At 47.8% G+C, this 18,276-nt stretch overlaps 1 protein-coding gene and 1 long non-coding RNA gene across 3 annotated transcripts; one reads left to right on the forward strand and one right to left on the reverse strand.

Moving 5' to 3' along the window:
- Positions 1-263: 263 nt before the first annotated feature.
- On the forward strand, positions 264-14,028 carry LOC111923835 (uncharacterized). Its single transcript, XR_002861323.2, has 3 exons — positions 264-316; positions 11,048-11,105; positions 13,979-14,028. It is a non-coding gene; the product is annotated as an uncharacterized LOC111923835 (long non-coding RNA).
- IRF4 (interferon regulatory factor 4) lies at positions 1,946-17,672 on the reverse strand. Of its 2 annotated transcripts, none has more exons than XM_086900234.1 (9): positions 17,553-17,672; positions 15,659-15,953; positions 14,944-15,130; positions 14,084-14,172; positions 13,381-13,522; positions 11,507-11,614; positions 9,766-10,119; positions 5,751-5,863; positions 1,946-3,803 (listed from the first exon to the last, which is right to left on the reverse strand). In XM_086900234.1, exons 2-9 carry the CDS (start codon positions 15,860-15,862, stop codon positions 3,660-3,662), a joined length of 1,341 nt encoding a protein of 446 aa, XP_086756360.1. In that variant the 5' UTR covers positions 15,863-15,953; positions 17,553-17,672; the 3' UTR covers positions 1,946-3,659. The 2 variants fall into 2 exon arrangements, with proteins under 2 accessions (XP_086756360.1, XP_023775538.1); XM_023919770.2 differs by lacking the exon at positions 17,553-17,672 and adding an exon at positions 16,349-16,396.
- Positions 17,673-18,276: the final 604 nt, after the last annotated feature.

Raw genomic sequence — 18,276 nt, forward strand, 5'->3', positions numbered from 1 at the left:
CACTGCTCTGGGATGCAGCAAGGGTGTGCTTACTTGGCTACACTCTTGAAAGTTAAGTGCTTGAATGGCTGCACACCAGCTCCCTCACAACTATTCCGAGTCACAGGGACCTGTTGACACCTCTTCAGAGACAACCAAACTCATAAGCATTAAATCAAAGGTCAGTAACACTTAGTCGACTACCAGCCAGACCAGAGTTCAGATAAAAACCACCCTGGCAATCTTTAATATCTTGCCATCCAATTTCATTTAAATTTGACACACAGTTCTGCCTGGGAAAGGAGATACGATTGTTTCAATCTGCTTGGCCTTTTTGGTGAGTACTCTTCCTCTCTTCCCTCCCCCTTCCTCCCCCTTGCCTCTTTACAAGGGTACACTGACAGTGATCTGAGAGCGTGCAAGAGAAAATGCTTTACTTTTTCCTGAAAGCCCTGTGCTGAGGGTGGTGTTTCCCCACCTCCACGCTGCTGACAAACGCTGATGTAAACACCATGCGTATGCCCAGCTAAAGGCCACAGGGGTTTTCACGTGAATCCTGCGTTTTTTCCACAAACCCAGTTACATTGTACTTCAGCTTAAAATGTATCTCCTTGTTTCTGGTTAACCTACAACCCCCCTAAGGCTAGTACAGTTTACATCAGTCGGCAAAACTGCTCAGCAGAACCAAATTTGGTATATAGGTGCTTCTCTGTCACAAAACCCTTTCAAGAAACAGTTGCAACCGTGGCTGTATTAAAATCAGAAAAACCAACACTGACACAAAAAACGTTTGAAAAAAAAACCCAAACAGCTATGCCTTTGGTGTTGACAGGAGTAAAACATGTCATTTACAACGCCACCGAAAACATAACAGGAAGGAAGTAGACCTCAGAAACTATAAACAGAGTTTGACAGAGGTAGGAAGTACCTCAAATGCTTTCACATTGTGACTGTAAAAAAGATACTAAAAGGAGCAAATGCTTCCAGGTTTGTTTTTTTTTCTTGTTTGCTTTTTGTTTCTTCCCCACTTTAGCTATTCATAGTTATTTTGAACAGTAAGAAATGGTCACAAAAGTAAATGCAGCTTTAAGTCCTCATATGCAAAACAATTTATGGTACAAAATCCAGCTTGATTTTCCTTCCACTCATCCCCCTGCACCATTCCTCCAAGCAAGTTGAGTTTGGTCAGAAATTGGATGGTGCTGTTCTCCCTCCCTCCCCACAGCTGCTGGCTTTAAATTATGCTACTTCAAGGCAAATAATTAAAAGCTCGTTCCAAAGCCAAAAATTATAATGCACCTCGATAGTCAATAGGAGTCTGCACAAAAAAAAAAAAATACTCTCCCGACCATTTTCAGATGTTTCACAGGTCTCACAAATGTACTTCACACCTTGCTTGCTCTGTAAGCTCCTGTGCCCAAAAACCCCTCTTAGGACCCTGATTTCAAACAAAGAGGGGCTACCTGGTAACTTCCCTCCTATTTGCAACTTCACTATTTTAGTTCTTCACTGCTTTACCATCCTCCTTTTCACCTTTTCCTAGCTTTACTCATTTTAAAGTGCACTGGAAACTATATCAACTAGAAGCTAAGTGGCGGCCAGAGGATCCCCATATGCTGTGCTGGGCAGGAGAGTACCAGCCTGGTCCCCAGCTCCAGAAGCCCTGGAGGGGCAGGGACAGAGCGTGGCGGCACCAGATCCCCAGCTACAGGGCTCTGCTGCACTGTCCATGGACCTGGAGACCAACAGCCGAAGGAGAAGCTCCCTATTTTCCCTTTTTCTGCTACCTGTGGCTAATACTGCAGACATTTCCGTAAACAAAAATCCTTACCTTTTGACCTTTCTCTGTACTTTTGGCTCAGAACAGAGTTCCCCATAGACAGCCAGCAGCGCTGCCCAGGTTCACAGTGGAGAACCACACACGTTAGATTTGTCCCACTACTGAAAACAACACATACACACCGAGTTGTTAGGGAAATAGAACTTTATTCCAAGAGGTGAGCTGAAGCAATGAGCATATGAAGCAACAACCACTAGAAAAAAAGTGAAAAACACATCAAATATTTGTATTGTACCAGTTAAGTTTGAACACAGAAGTCCCTTTCAGTAAAATGTATGCGCAGGACAAAAGCACATGCAAAGCTCAGATGGTCACCTAGAGCATTGCTTTTAATGTCTAAGAACAAGGTTTCCCCTACAAAATTCTTTAAGCCAGGGAAAAAAACCCTTCAAGTAACAAAGTAGAAATGATCTGTTCATTCTGCTTGGCACTGTGGAGAAGGAGGGGGATAATATATCCCAAAAGAGTATGCATCTTTAAGATGTATAAATTCAAAGTCCCTAAGACAAGTCTGCTGCCAGACCAAGTACCGTTTTTACTTCTTCCTCATTTAGGAAGTCAAGTGAGCTATGTCTGCTAAGCACAGGGGATCATGTTCTGGAGTGAAAGCTGCTAAGATCACATGGTCTGCCTGCCAGCAAGGAAACGTCATTGACGCACACACCCAACAGACCTGTTCTCTTTGTCTGGTAATGGCACCCTATCACCGAAAGCTGCAAACTGCATCAAATTCTGCAAACATTCAAACAAGTGTTTCCTTGACTGTCTTAGTACAGGAAGCCAAATGCTGCTCTCCTCGAGCTCTTCCTTCACATTCATTTTAGTACCACTGGAAGAAAGCTGCAAGTGCACACAAACAGCAGAGCTGGCTCTGCTTAAGTCAGAGGTGGTGGTTATTTTAACCTGGCTTATGCATGTGACATCTAAAAGGGGTAGCTGGACCATTTCTGTGCTATTTGCCAACTTCATTCTAATGCATACATATATACATACATATATATATGTGTGTGTGTGTGTGTGTGTATAATGCATGCATAGTAGCTTACACGTGTAAGAAAAATGCTATTTATTTATAAACCTGCTCTTTGGGACTCCAGATTTTTAGTGGTTAATCCACTAAATTCACAGGTAATATGAGTTGAACGGTCACTTTCCTTCACACAGTACCATAAATGCATCACTTTAGAAACTGCTATCATGGAGGCTAATCCAATAACAACAATGGCAGCAACAAAATTCATTGTCAGGACAAGTGTCAGTCAGGCATTAAAAAAATATGTCTCTGAAGAATTGCATTGTTTTCAAAAAATACAAGGAAATATTCTATACAAGAATATAGGCATCACACTTATGAATCTAAATTTATAACCACTTACATGTATTAGCTATTTCCAATAAACCATCTACATTTGCTACCCAACTACAGTAGCTACAGTTTCAAATTGGGAACACGGCAAATTTATGTACTTTCCCTGAGATCAGTAATCCAAAATAAATAGCCCTGCAAAGGTAACAGTGTAAACTCTGGATTTAAGTCTTCAGTAAGGATCAGTCCTCAAAAGCCACGGGGAACATTAAGCAAACGTAAACACAGCAATCATTTTGTCAGTTTCGAGTTAATTCTCAGTGACAGTGGAACCCTATGGGAGACGTAGCATCCAAATGTTGAAGACCAGTCATTTTTATTGTACAATACAGTTGTCCTAGTTGCTCACTTTCCTATCATGGAACCCCTGAACACATCCAGCTGGGATTGTGGATCTCCAAATAGTGACCCAGATCTGCTCTTCCACTCTGCACAATCTTTACAGCGCCTTTAAAACCACTCTTTCTGAGGTTCTTACTCTTGAATTGAGGAATGGCGAATAGATCTGTGATAATCCTCTGGACTAGTCACAAGTTCTGGTAAATCATAGCCCCTCAGCAGATGTCCACTGTTTTGTTGAGCAAAGTAATACAGCTGCCTGGCAAACATTGGTTCAACCTTAAGAACAGACAAAATGTTAATCAGACATGTGACAAAACTTCACACTCCTCTTCTTAGTTATTCAGGGTGACTTTAAGTTAATCACAAGATGAGACAAAACAGTTCTGCTTACCAGAACTGAAACACAATTCCAACAGTCTCACTGATCTCTGTTTTAAGCTAGGTCTTGCCTAGCCTAGCCTACCTAGCTCTGCTGCCGAGTTCCTCACTACCTGCACGCACTCCTTACCTTCACCACCTTCATTTAGAAGGGATTATAGCAGTGACACAAGTGATGTATGAAAAATTGCAGTCCCTTAGCCAGGCCCAGGATGTGAGCAATGCCTGCAGGACACACATGCCCCAGACCACTCAAGGTCTGTTTACATACATGTTGAACACGCCAAAAGTCCTGTCTGCATTGCAAAGTACTTTGAGGACTCAACTTGAAATTGGAGACTCAGGTAGGCTGAGGTATGTCGCCAAATGACTGTGTCTGAAGTTAGATTTCAGTTTAACATCAAGGTTATGCTTGTTTCTGTTCATTCAAGCTCTGATGAGGAATTTGTTCAACCACCAAGTGGGATTTATATGAGTTAACTCTGCCTTCACTTCTGCCTCTTCAGAAACCACCACTCCCTCTCAGGGCTTTGGGCTCTGACTAAATATTTGAGCTGCACACTGAGAACTGAGAACCTGAAGCTCTCCTTGCTCTCAGTGGAGGACAGGCTGGATGATAGTTCTCCACAACCCTCTCCTGCTGGTCAGCCAATCCCTCCATATTAAAAGACACAGTAACTGTTTCGGAGGAATTAAATGCCATGGTGGAGATGGGAAGGCAGTGGGGCAGGTGCCCCAGGCAGCCTCTGGTGCATGACTGTTTGGTGGGATGGTAGAGTCCCACCAGCCCACAAGTCAGAAGAGATCAAGAGGATGAGCAGATTGAGCAATTGGTGAAGGGGAAGCAAAGCTCTAGAAAGATCAGCAGGTACAGGCTCACAAAGAAGATGCCAGGACAGGAGATGGATAAGGGGGGCTAGAGAGAGGATCTAGGAACGAGGGATGGAAAGGCAGAAAGCCAAAACAGGAACAGAAAAGAGCTGAAGAAGAGTCAGGAATGGGCAGCTATCTCTAACTAGTCACTGCACAGCTCAGGATGGGTTTGTGAGCTTCTCAACTTCCACCCCAGAGACCTCCTAGGCAGAAATGTGGCAGCACAAAAGCTACACAGCCTAAGGAGAGGCCACAGCTTATGGCAGAAGTCTGACTTGGGACCCATCCTGCTACTCAAGGGGCTTTCATAAAATTTAGAAGAGATGCCAGTTTTCTTCTCAAAGATGCAGTAAGCTAAGCCCTGCTGCTAATGTGAGAATTACCACCTCTCTTGTGGTTTTATGGGCCAATACAGCCAATTCAGAAAGTACCTGGTCTCAGTCTCTGCCATCACCCTCTCTCAGAGAGCATCCCGAAACAGCAGCTTTGAGTGTGTGTGAACTGAGGTCACTCAGCCCACGAGCCTGACACCTACTGAGCCCTGAAGCTGCACAGGAAGCCCCTGCATCCCATTAAGGGCTGAGGACCTTGAGATGCAGGCTGGGATTCTGGAGCACCTTCAGGTGCAGTGGGTGTAAAAGCACCACAGCCTGCACGGGCCAGGCAGCCCAAGGAGCTGCACAGCTGGGCTGATGGTGACAAGAACACAGCCCAGCAGTTCCAGGTACATTTTCACTTTAGATGGGATTTGCAACACCCTCTGTAGAGAAGGAAAATCAGGTGCTCTGCCCTACTGAAGGCTACCAGTCAGTCCCTGGCAGATCTGGGGATTAAACCCTGTTCTGTAAAGTGCTTCATTTTCAACAATTTACTACCTCCCTCATAATCTACATGAGGCACAAAAGCCTGACTGGCAGATTCATATCCTCCAAGGAGTGTGCTTGTTTTAGGTAAGGCAGAAATCCTACTTACGTGGGCTGTAATTAGTTTCCTCTGCCTCTGTGGATCTGGAAATTCCTCCCCAAAGCACAGAGTGACCTGGTATCTTGGCAGCGGACGTCCATGGTGAGCAAAGACTTGCAAGTCTGGGAAGAGAGAAAGCACCGTGCTGTGGAACAATCATTGGAGACAGGCAAGCACCACACAGCTACTCACTCACTCCCACCACCAGCATGGGAGAGAAAAACAGAACAGCAAAAAGAAAAAAAAACTCTTGGTTGAGATAGAGACAGTTTAATTGGTAAAGAGAAACAAACAAAGAAAAACAAGCAATGGATAAAGCAATCACTTGTAACCGGCTGACCTACGCACAGCCAGTGCCCAGGCAACAAGCAACCTCTGGCAAATTCCTTCATGCCCTGTTTTACTGCAGAACACAAGGTCATATGGAATGAAATATCCCTCAGCTGGGGTCGGCTGCCCTGGCTGTGCCCCTCCCCAGACTCTTATCCACCCCAGACTGCAGCCTGTGAGGGCAGCGTGAGACACAGAGAAAGCCTTGATATTGTGCTTGCACTGTTCAACATCACTCAAATTGTCCCTGGGTTATCAGCACTGTTTAGGTCACAAATCCAAACCATAGCACCACATGGACTGCTAGGAAGAAAATTAACCCTGTTCCAGTCAAAACCAGTGCAGGCCAGTAAGACAGACTTTGTGGACGACCCTGGAGCACAGTGGGGAAGATAAAGTAACTCCAGGGGATGAAGAGAGAGGTCAGGAAAAAGACAAAAGGTAAGCACAAGACACTGAGTTTGGAGAATTTCCCTTGGATCAGGGGGAGCTAGTTACAACACTTCAGCTTTTCTGTTTGCTTTATCTCACAGTTAATTTCACAAGCCGAGGTATCTTCCAATTAGTGCTTCTATGGGACCCCGACAGCAGAAGCCCTAGAGCAGACACTACTGGTCTCTGGGAACTATTCAGGCAGACACACAAGAGCAGCACTGAAACCAATGGCTTGCTAGTGCCAGAGACACAAAATACTGCCACAGCCAAAATTTAGCCACAGCCAGCCTGTCACAGAGCCACTGCCATCACTGTGCCCAGTGAGGGACAGTGAGGTAAGGAAAGGGGAAGGGCTCTACCTCAGCCATGTACTGAGACAGCAAAAGAGCTTTTTGTGTCTGCTGTGCCCCTGCACTCTCTTCACTAACCCATAACCTTGTGCAAAGTGAAAAGATCAAATTATATTATTATTCTAATAGTCAGTGTCCCCTGTGAAAAGTAGCAGGGGAAGCCTGTGTAAGGTACTTCCACTCAGACCAGAATCTCCAGTGTTGAGGACCAAATGTTGTGGGTTTGATACTGCATTTCCATCCAGAAAAGAGAAAATTCCATCTAACACAATATCCTTGCTAAAGTGTGTGCTAAGTGCTGTGTTTCTACACAGCTGATAGGTAAACATTCCATTTTAATTTATAACCCTGTTCATGCTTTCTGGAAAAAGCTACAATTAATATTAAAGCCAATGTATTATAATGAAGCACCCTCCCTGCTAGACAGGGAAAGGAGAGCCTTAGAACTTGATATGACAAATGCATCTTTTCCCAAAATACACCCCTGCCACTCCTACTCTAACTGCAAGCTTTTCAGACCAAGGTGTGGATTCAGTGGCTACCACAACAGCATCCCAGCCCTGGCTTGGACTACCACTCTTACTGAGAGGGCCAGTAAAACCATGGGCAGCTCGCTTAAAACATGGAGTAAAGTGGAGCTTTTCCCAAAGTCTCCCCAAAAACCCCTGAAGAGTGCCATGAACTCTCTGAGGATAAGGCAAGAAAGAAGAGGTATTTTCCATGGGATTCTGCTTCTCTCTATGCTGCTACATGACAGAGAAGGACAATTCATCCAAGGCCAATCCAGCCATGCTGCTAAAGTGCAACTTCTTTCAACTTCCTCTTTCCCTTGTTTTACTTGGCCTCAGCAGTTCTCCAAATCCTGAATACCTGGGGGAGTGCCCATAGCACAGACCTGGAGAAGAAAGCCCTTTCTTTCCCACCACCAGGAAAATCATGGTTTGAGGTCAGCCCTGCACTCCTCCAAAACCTTCCACTCGCTCCATCTTCCTTTCCAGGCCCAAATGCACTGTCCAACACCAAAGGGCTCCCCATGTGCCTCGCCAAACCTTTCCCACCTCCTGATATTCCAGCTCCAGCTGCCACTCCTTGTCCCACCAACTGCTCTCTGGCTGCCACCCTCACACTCAAAGCTCTCCTCCTCTGTTCTACTCTCCACCCAGCCCAATTTACAACATTTACAATACATTTATCTCTCTCCACAGAGACCATTCCCCTGGTTGCTGGTTTATTGCCCCATTTTAGCTTTCTCAGCAGCAGAGGCTTCTCAGCACAGGCCCTGATGCCCTAGTGCAGTTTGCAGTGTAGGGCTCAGCTCCTCAGTTGTCTCCCAAGAGCTGTGGTTGGTTCATAGCAGTTCTGTATCTATCTCTCTGCTGTTCATGATTCTCTCTCCTGGCAGGGATCTTCTGCCTCTCTTCCCAGGGAAGCCCCAGTTTCCCAGTGCAGGGGGATCCCTGAGTTTGCTTGCAGGCTGGGACCTCAGCACATTCAATTAACATGCAGATGTGACAGGCCCATGGCAAGTCACTTACAAACTTCACTGAGCATCATCATATGCAAAATCTCACTCTGCACACACCACAGACTCTGACTGCAACCACACACTTGGGTTTGCACAGGCATTGGTGCATAAGTAATTTAGGAGGGGTGAAAAATAACTATTGCTTGAGCTTATCTTTGGGGTTAGGTGTCTAAAAAGAGATTTGGAAGAACCCAGAGCACATCTAAAAAACCACCTGAGAAAAGGGAAAGGGATTTCCAAAACCATCACCAGGCACAGAATTATACATCTTTAAATTAGCATGTGATTGAAGCCCAACCCAACACCTGACCTCAAATTCCCCTTTCTAACTGTCAATTCTCACATCTATAGAAGATTTCTCTCTTTAAATGCATTTTTTCTTGGCTGTTTCTCTAAGACAGCACATCAACCTTGGAATATAAAGTATGCTAAAACTGATGATTTGGAGTTAGCTTGTTGGGGTTCTTAATTTTTGCAAGGCATTATTGCCCTGAGAGCATCATCTGGACGTGTCATCTGGAGTGTCAGTGATGCCCTGTTCTAGTAAGAAAACACACCAAATCACAGCCACTTAGTTCACCTCTAAGTAATGCCAGAAATGTCAAAAAAGGGCCAATGTCTATTCCTGCTGCCCAAGCTGTCCTCTGGGACAATGACCATCTCCCACCAGCAACCTGGGTGGACAGCTCTGCTCTCTCTAACCATTCAGGTGTGCTGGGAAGTGGGGTCAAAGCTTTGCCCCTTCCCTTCAAAGGCTGGGGAAGGCACTGTCCTAAAGCATTCCCCTGCTCCCTCTGCACTGTCTTGTGCAAAGTGAGACCTTTCCAGAGAGCTCTGATGAGGTATGCACCTCCTTGCTCAGAATATTAGGCAGTTCTGAAATTCCAGGGTTTGTGAAATCCTTTTGAACTCCTAAATATCTTTTAGACAATGGCATAGACTGGAAAGAAGGCTTGCTACTGAAATTTGTATACTCTGAGCAAGACCTCAGGCTTGCTCTGGGTAAAGCTGAGAGGAGTGCAGGTGCAGACCACAGACCTATCTAGGACTTAGATTAGCAAATCCAAGATGAGGATCCAGTTTTCTATGTCAATTTATGGAAAAGCTGTTTTGCCAGGTTCCTCCTTATGTTTTGTGTAGATCTGTGAGGGATTGGGTGTCACCAGCTGAGCCTCAGTTGACTCCTGCTGGTCTGTGTAGGGGCATTGAATGTGCAGAGAGGGCAGGAATTTATAGGCAGGATTCAAGTACCCCTCGGCTGCATTTGCCCAGAAGTATCAAGGGGCAATTCTCATTTTAATGAAAAGAGCACTCCCATAAAGCTGATGTGGACAGAGACCAGCTGACATTTCCAAAAGGGTGTCAAAGCCATAGTGGGAATTACCTGCTAAAAACTGCTGGGTATCAAAGAGCCTGCATGTTTGGTCCCTCTCCAGCTTGTTGGGTCGGTCACTGCAGAGCGCCAGAGGCCCATCCCAGTAGATCCTGCTTTGGCAAAGTCTCTTAGCGTAGAGGCCATCAGGTGCCATCCATAGAATTACTCCTCGTTCCAGGTGGCTCAGTAGTTTTTCTATGTTCTTCATCTGGCCATTATCCTCTGGATAAGGGAAGATAACTTGGTCCAGGCTGCTGACCTCATAGCTTTGGCCGTGGGATATCCTACAGCCTTCAGGGCTGGAAGTTGTCACCTCCTTCACCAGTATTTCACGGTAATACAAGCAGATGTGGAGTCGGCAGTCTACAAGGAGAAACAAACAGACAAACCAAAAAACCCAATCACTGTGATACATTAGTGTGGATACATTTTATGTTTCAGATCTGTGCTGAGGCCAAGAGACAAGTTTGCATGAGATTTCTGAGCCCAATGGTCAGCACCACCCATATGCTCCTATTAGTCAAAAAAAAAAATATATAAATACTAAATTTTTTTTGGCACAATAGCATTAATGCTCTCTCATCTTATTAAAAGGGCTACTGATATATGGGAATTTGGTAAGAACTAAAATCCCACAAACTCCACATTTCCATTTAAAAGAAAATCTTCACAGAAAAAGTTGATGTTGGTCACATTTTCCAAGTTCACGTCACAATTAAACCCACTGGCTCAGTACACTTCCTCAGATTTAACAAGGAAGTAGCTGTGTTTCCCCCCAGACTTTGCATAGAAAAGGCTTCTGCACAGGGGACCTGCAAACCTGCACTCAGCTGCCTGGAGAGAAACAACTACTGGCTCCAGCCCCAGCAGGGCTGTACCCAAAAATCGCCTGCATTGCTTTCAAATGGCCATTTGGTCCACTTGGCTGACTCCTACAAATTCACACAGCACTGAAAATATATATACATACATACATACATACATACATATATATATATACACACACACACACATATATATAGTATATACCTATGTGTACAGTATAGGTTCACATACATGCACAAAATCACACTCATCTACACACACTGACCATGATTCAGGAGAACAATCCCATTTAACCACCAAGTATCACTCTACAGGTCTATCAATTACTTCTGTGAAAAGCACATTCCCACACCCTCTGCCAGAATTACTTAGAAAGTTCCCCAGCATCCAGCCATCTGCAAACCTGGCTGAAATAACTTCCCTTTTCTGTCCTGAATATCTTTTCTTTTTTTTTCTTTTCCACCAGGAATAACAAAGCAGAGCAAAGTCAGATGGCACCAACAGGAGCACTTCAAGGTACCCAGGTAACACCATTTTGGGGGTGGTGGGGGGGGAGTGGGCTCCTTCAAAACGAAAATCTGAGCCTTAAGGCACTGGCACTCCTAAACTGCCAAACTCCCCGAAGTTTGGGGAAGGCCTGATTTGGTGTCTCACCAAAGCAACCCAGCACTAATACTGCAGGCCAACGAAGCATTTCCAGCAGCTTTAACCACCTCCATCCCTTGGATCTGGGACTGGAAGTGCTTAAATATCCTAGAAAACAGAGACTTACAGCCATACACCAAATTCATTCACTAAAAATGTTTCTCTTTATATTTTTTCTTCTTTTTTCCTTTCATCTGAAAGGGGAGATGGTGCCTGGGCAAGTCAGAAGTGGGAGTCTCTTGTCAAGCTCCCCAGGAAGCCTGGGGGTTACGGGCCTTACCTGAGAGAGCGAGGGCTTCACCAGACCTTATGCTTGGCTCAATCGGGATGCCAGGAGTCTGGGACTCAGGAGGAGCACAAGCATAAAAGGTTCCTGTCACCTGACAACCTGTTTTCACAAAAAAATGTCAGTGACAGCAGCCTAAATCCTAAAAGAAAAGCTAGGTCAGAGATCACAGCAATGCAAAAGTGCCTTTTCCTGGGCCCCAACAGAAAATCTCTCTCTCTCTTTCCCCTTCTTCTTAAAGAGTTCCTATTTCCCAATTCCCCCAGGCAGGCCAACTCTACCAATCACTCCAGATGTTACCTGGACTGTGTTTTCATTTGGATCTGCATGAAATCGTCCCTCAGCCTTCCTTCATACCCCCTAGTCCTTTTTCTTACTTAAGATGTTATTCCATTAGAGAAATAATTTACATTTTTAACTAGACTACAGTGTTCTTAAAAGTCGCCTGCACAAAACAATTCATATTTCCAAAAAACTTTACTAATGATGGGTATAACAATAAAGCTGGGATTAACACTGCTTAAATGTAGGAAAGAAAAATGTGCAGCAGGAGATTATTAGGGTTTTATTAGCAGAACTACTAGTAAACTGTACCAAAATATGTCTTTCAGTAAGTGAATTATACCATGGACAATTTATGTTTTTCCTCTGTTTCTTAATGCCAATAGAAGTCTTTGGAGGATGATGCAAGTGACTTGCAGACAAGCACACATTACCTTTCCCAGTGGCAGAACCCACCATAATCAGGAGCTGGAGAGACAGGGATAAAAAAACCACCCACAATCTCTTGAGGCGTTTTAGAGCCCAGAGAGAAACACGGTATCAACCACTAACAACTGCCTACAAATTCAGCAAAGTATCCAAATGTGTATAAGTGCAGAAAAGGATATACTTTATGGCAGAGCTCATTCTGCTCTTGCTGCCTTGATTTTTTTATTAGCAAATAACTCAACCAAAAGCAAAGCATTCCGCCTAGTAATTCCAATACACTGCCAGCAAAACTTGCAGTACACTGAGTATTTCCTATTTAGAAGATCCAAAGATTTCTCTCCATCAAAGCCAGGAGAGAGCTGTTCTCTGAAAATACAGCACCTACTCCAAGGGTCCTTTCTTGTTTCCCATTCTTTTCTACCCTTCTGAACCAGGTGCTTCTCCTCACAAAGCAAATGCCTGCGTCCTCAGGTGAGTTACCCTGCAAGGGTCTACAGCTTGCAGTTCCCTTTCTCTTGTGTTTTATTCCCTGCAGGCTTCAGCACTGCCAACTTTCACAATTTGGGCTTTTTCCTACAGATGCAGAGCTTGGAAAGCCATGATTGTGTCAGGCTCTGCTACTGTGAGATCTTTGGGGAAAGAAACATCCCGTTATTCAGTTTCTGCTGTACCAGCCCCAAGAGAGTCTCAATCCATGACAAGTTGTCCCATTGCCACAGCACTAAAATGAAGTAATAATTCCAGCTTTCCTCTAGGGAGAATAATGCCAGTCTAACCCACAAGGCTGGAGGGAAAACCTCACTGGTGTATGCCTCAAAAAGTCCAAAATCAGAGAGAAAAGCTAAAGAACACATGTTCCCATTTGGGGTTTTTGTGAGGGTTGGTTGCCTTCTTTATTGCTCAGGGCTTTTGAGACAGCTGAGGACTTTTGGGGGCTGATTTCTATCAATGCAGAGAACTGCACAGCCCACACACCACACATAGAGTGGCAGTGAATGCAAGAGCCAGGACAAAGGTGGCTCCCTTTCCAGGGAGCCCAGCACTCCACTCCATCCACATCTATTAATTCCAATCAAACCCACAAATAATAAGCCTGGAACTCAAGGTTCCTCCAGGTGGCCAGCCTCAGCAAATAGCTCTAAACAGGGGTGTCTTACCATTCTCACAGCCGGGCCCTTGCCAGTGATGACCGCGAGCGGCGAAGGGGACGCTGGCGCACTGGTAGGGAATGTCAGGATGCGGCTGCTCCGGGACAAACTCCCTCCAGTTCCGCTCATGGGGCACCATGTAGTTGGGTACCTATTCAATTTAACGAGGTATTCTTTCAGTAGGCAGCTGTCAGAACCAGTGCTGTGCATTGCATCAGCTTTCTCATCTCAGCTCCTTGATTTTCCCTGCCAAAGCCCATGGAGGTCTGGGCTGTGCCCAGGCTACGCGGATGGCACTTGGCCACCACCACCAATGAGGCTTTCAAATAAGTTTCTCACCACTGGTGTAAATAATAAGCAGAGTGGAATAACAAAAGGCAGTCAAAGCACTGCTGGTAAATGTCTGCTTGAAAGAGCAAGGCTTCATTGGGTGCTTGCATTCTGGCATCAACAGAATGGCGGTGCACTAGGAACTGTCGTCCAACAGAAAAGAGCTATTACTCCGGGATAAACAACACCAAGGGAAATCAATTGCCCTGTGGCCTCATCTGACATTAGAAAAGTTGCTTCTCAATTTCTCAGTTTTCATAATGAAGTTTCTTCACAGGGAGAACCTGAGAGCCCCAGCAGCAAGGACCGACACAGCACAGAGCACAGAAATTGTGCGGTTCAGTGCAGAGGCACCAAGCAAAACACTCAACTAATGCCATACCTGGGATGGTAGTGCAGTGTAAGGAGATGTTATTGGAAAGGGATGGTTCATCATTAATGGCTGTTCCTCCATGCTGATCTGTTTTGCACCTGTGTTCGCCAGAGGGATGAAAATAAATTATGTCAACCACATCTTAAGGAAATCTGAAATTGGCACATTAAAGACAGATCCATACAACCTGCCACTGAACAGAGGGAGGACCAAAATGCCTTCCAGCTCCCACTTGGGACTGGATTCCCCTGCCCCCCTTGCAGCCAGCTCCAGGAGGCAGTCTGTCCCCTGGGCTCTGCAGTGCCCCACAGCACAGTGTGTTTCAGCCTAGTGCACAAGGATGCCAAGCCTTTGTCTCCCACCAGGGCCTCACTGGAGAGCAGGCATTGCCCTGCCCCTGCCCTGGAGGCTGCAGGCTGGGCATCCCTCACTCCCAGCTCCTTCCTGCCAAGGCAGCTACCCACTGTCTGCCCCAAAATTGCTCTTCCCTGTATTCAGAGCCTAGATCCAGCATGCAAATTTTTATTTTTTTTTTTTGCCTGTCCCCTGAGCCGCCTGCTTGGCTCTCACTACACAGAACTGGCAGGGAGGCTCCAGCTAAAAGAGCAATTCCTCCAGTGATGTGCAGGCGCCTGTCTGCATCTTCCTGCAGGGGCTCCCTCTCAGGGCTCCAACTCAAACGCCAGCAGTCCTCCCGCAGATGCAGCCTCTCAAGTCACCAGAACAAGCTGCACTTGAGCCCTCATTTCAGTCCCTTAAAAGACTTAAAAAGACTGCAGAGCCATTCCAGAAAAGCACACTTCAGTCCTCATATGCTTGCAATGAGACATATTCACGTTCTGTTACACGGGGAATTTGAGATGCTTTACCTTTTTTGGCTCCTTCTGGCACTACTCTGTACACTTTATAGGGATCTGAGATGTCCAGCTGGCTTCTCTCCACCAGTTCTTCAAAGTCATTGCTCTTGTTCAAAGCACACCTTAATCTTGTCTTCCAGGTAGGGGGATCTGGTTTATCAATGCCCTCTCTGAACTTTCCTTTAAAAAGAGCCCAAGCCTGGAAACATTTCAGATAATCAAAAGAGCAGGAAAATGGAAAAAAAAAAAAAAAAAAAAAAAAGAAAAAAGAAAAAGAAAAGGAAAAAGAAAAAGGGAAAAAAAAAAAAGGAATCAAGTACAAGGTACAATGCCCAATGCCTGAAACATCATATGTGTGTGTGCTTACATGTGCATGAATTGTTCATGAATTTACTCCCTACAGGCTTAGGCTAAAAGAACAGCATCATGGTAAGGTACAAAAAAAGAGTTTAGTGGGCATCAGAAAGGGGAATGAACATGGAAACAGATGTGCTGCAGTCCCAGAAGCATTTAGCTCCACGCAGAGAATTGTGGAACAGTGGGCTGTCCCGCAAACACAGGGACACCAGGACACAGCCAGCGCCACCAGCCAGGCAGTGTCCAGCAGCAGCCATCCAACAGAACCAGCCTGCAGAGGCAGGTGGCAAGGATGGGATGGTGAGGGGCATCCTCACCTCACTGATGCCCTGCCAGTGTTCCACAATCCCAAGCCCAGGCTGAGCCTTACCTTGAAGAGGGCGGCGTCCTCCTCCCGGTTGTAGTCCTGCTTGCCAGCGTGCTTCCAGGGGATGCGGAAGATGCTCTTCTCGTCGTTCTCCCACACCAGCCCGGGGTACTTGCCGCTGTCTATCTGGTCGATCAGCCACTGGCGGAGTTTCCCATTGCCACAGCTCACTGAGTTCATCCCGCACTCGCCCGGCTCCAAGTTCATGCCACTCACGTCTGAGGTTGGGCAGGGGGTTTTGGGGTGCCCCACCAAGCTGACCTCTGCACACACGTCCAAGCACCGGCTCTCTGGCAGGCTGCGGAGGAGGGGGAAATGGGCAGGATGTGGGGAGAGACAAAACCACAGGTCAAGTGCTGGGCTAAGTCTGCACCAGCGGTGCCCGGTCTCTGATGCCACACAGACCACACCAAACAGCTGCCACGGCACGCAGGGGGGCCCTGGGGGCCCCGGGAAGCACGGTACGGAGCCTCAGGAAACTGGGCACAGCCCCCCACAGCCCTCCCCAGGCACTGCCTGCACTGCAGACTTTGACAGACTTCCCCCCGTCCCGATACTGTTCTGCATGAGCAGGCGTCGGTCGTTGAAATTTTTACTGTAAGTGACTTAAGGCACAACTCCCTTGTCCTGCTGAGAGTTCAGCTGGGGGTTTACTTTTCAACCAAAAGAGGAAAAAATTGCATTAAAATGTACCTGAGTGTGATCGTGCACGTATGCGATGTGAGACATACCACGCACACGATTCGGAGGGCTTCACATGCAGTTACAGTTTATATGGCATCTCTCTATGACACCAAAGTAGCTTTCCCAAGCTCCCTTCAGCACGACACACTTGAACACATGATGTCCTATACATATCTACCCCTCCAACTGCTCCCAGCACGCACACTTAGCAACATTCAAATCTATAACGCTGCACATACCTAAAAGTGGAAAGACAGCAACCCACAGAAGCCCAGCATAAGGGCACTTATGTCCCCAGGGACGTGGGAGCTTGCAGCCCACCACACAGAGCCCCATAGCTGCGCGCAGAGGCGCAGAGGAGCGGCTCCACAGGGATGGGCACCCGCTGGCAAGGTGCAAACGCCAGGACACCGGCATCAGGGATGGGGACCTGGCGTCAGGTTTGTCTCACCCATCTGGAAAATGCTTGTATGCCCGAAATCTTAGTTTGTTGGGTTCCCGCTCCAACCCCCCCACCATTATATCTAACAAAATTAGGCGATTCCTCACCCAGGAATCTTCTCCTCTACCCACGGGGAGCCTTCCCGAGCCCCTTGCCGGACAGGCGCACACTACTGTGGGCAGATGGGCAGCACAGCCCCGCACCCTTCACACCCCTCCGCAGGGGCAGCATCCCCCCGGACACCAAACCCGGTCCCCCGGATCTCCCTTGCACATGGTGCGTCTGGGGGGATGGGGCGCGTTTGGGACCACGGCTCCTCAGCGCGGAGCCCGTAGGAGTCCGTGCGAAGACCCCCAAAAAGCCACTTTCCCCCCCTTTCACTGTGCACCAAGCGGATCCCTTCCACACATTCCCGCCACCCTCCCGAGGGTACCGGGAACCGGCCGGGCTGGGGACCGGTGCGCGCCTTCCCCTCCCCTCAGGAGCAGATAACGGGCGGGTGTTATTTATTTTGCTTTAAATTAAGGGGAAAATATAATGAGGCGGGCGGGGAGAAAATAAAAGGGGAAGGAAAAAAAAAAAAAAAAAAAAAAGAAAAAAAGAAAAAAAAAGGCAAAGGGCTCGCTCAGGTGCCGACAGCCACAGGAGAAGCCCCGACTGGGGGAAGCCGAGGCGCCCGCACCGCCCACCCCGCCCGGCCCGCCCGGGAGCTGTGTGCCCGGCGAGGCCGGGGTCCCGGGGGGCTCGGCCGCCCCCGCTTACCTCGCTTACCTCTGTCTGGGAGCGGGCAGGGGCCGCCGGCTGCCGGGCGGCTGCTGAGACGGGGCGCAGAACGACTGGGCCGACGGCACCGGGAAGTTTCTTTATATGATGGAGGGCGTCGTGCCGGGCGGGGGGGAGGCGGGCCCGGGCCCGGAGGTGGAGCCGGCGGAGGAGAGCGGGGACTTGGCGAGCTGGAAAACATCTGAGGCAGTGACACATACCCATTGCTGGTAAACACGCTGCGGGCGGGAGGGCGTGCGGCCCGGCGCCCTCCGCGTCCCCGCTGGGTTGGGTTTTTTTAAATCTGTACAAACAGACGCACATACATAAATAGCCCGGGGAAACTCCTACCAGTGAGAGCCGGGCGGCTTTTACTGTAAAGACCCAGCTCGCTACGCCCACCAGAATCGTCCTAGACGGCGCCGGCCGGGCCCCCGGGATGCTCGGGGAGACGCGGGGGTGTCCGCCCAGCCGCCCACGCCGTGCCCGGCATCGGTATCCCCTGCCGGCACCCTCTGCGACCCAGCCCCTCTTTGCTCGGGCCGCAGAGCCGGGATCGCGGAGCGGACACGCAGCCGCCTCCTTTCCCCCCGGGGCTCGGGCTCTCCCCGTCCAGCCGTGTTGGGCAGCCCGAAAGGTGTGAGATGAGGGGCAAGGTGGGGCCAGCAGCGGCGCCGGTCCTGGAGGCGGCGAACTCCGACGGGGCGGCGGCAGCGGGAGCGGGGACAGCCGC

Source organism: Cyanistes caeruleus, chromosome 1 (genome assembly GCF_971803275.1).
Source record: "Cyanistes caeruleus chromosome 1, bCyaCae1.hap1.1, whole genome shotgun sequence".
Lineage (NCBI taxonomy): Eukaryota > Metazoa > Chordata > Aves > Passeriformes > Paridae > Cyanistes > Cyanistes caeruleus.

Coding starts and splice junctions, on each gene's coding strand:
- IRF4 (XM_086900234.1), bottom strand. CDS start 15,862: ATGAACTTGGAGCCGGGCGAGTGCGGGATGAACTCAGTGAGCTGTGGC. Junction 14,173..14,943: donor GCCAGAAGGAGCCAAAAAAG/GTAAAGCATCTC, acceptor TGGCGAACACAG/GTGCAAAACAGATCAGCATG. Junction 11,615..13,380: donor AGGGCCCGGCTGTGAGAATG/GTAAGACACCCC, acceptor TTGTGAAAACAG/GTTGTCAGGTGACAGGAACC.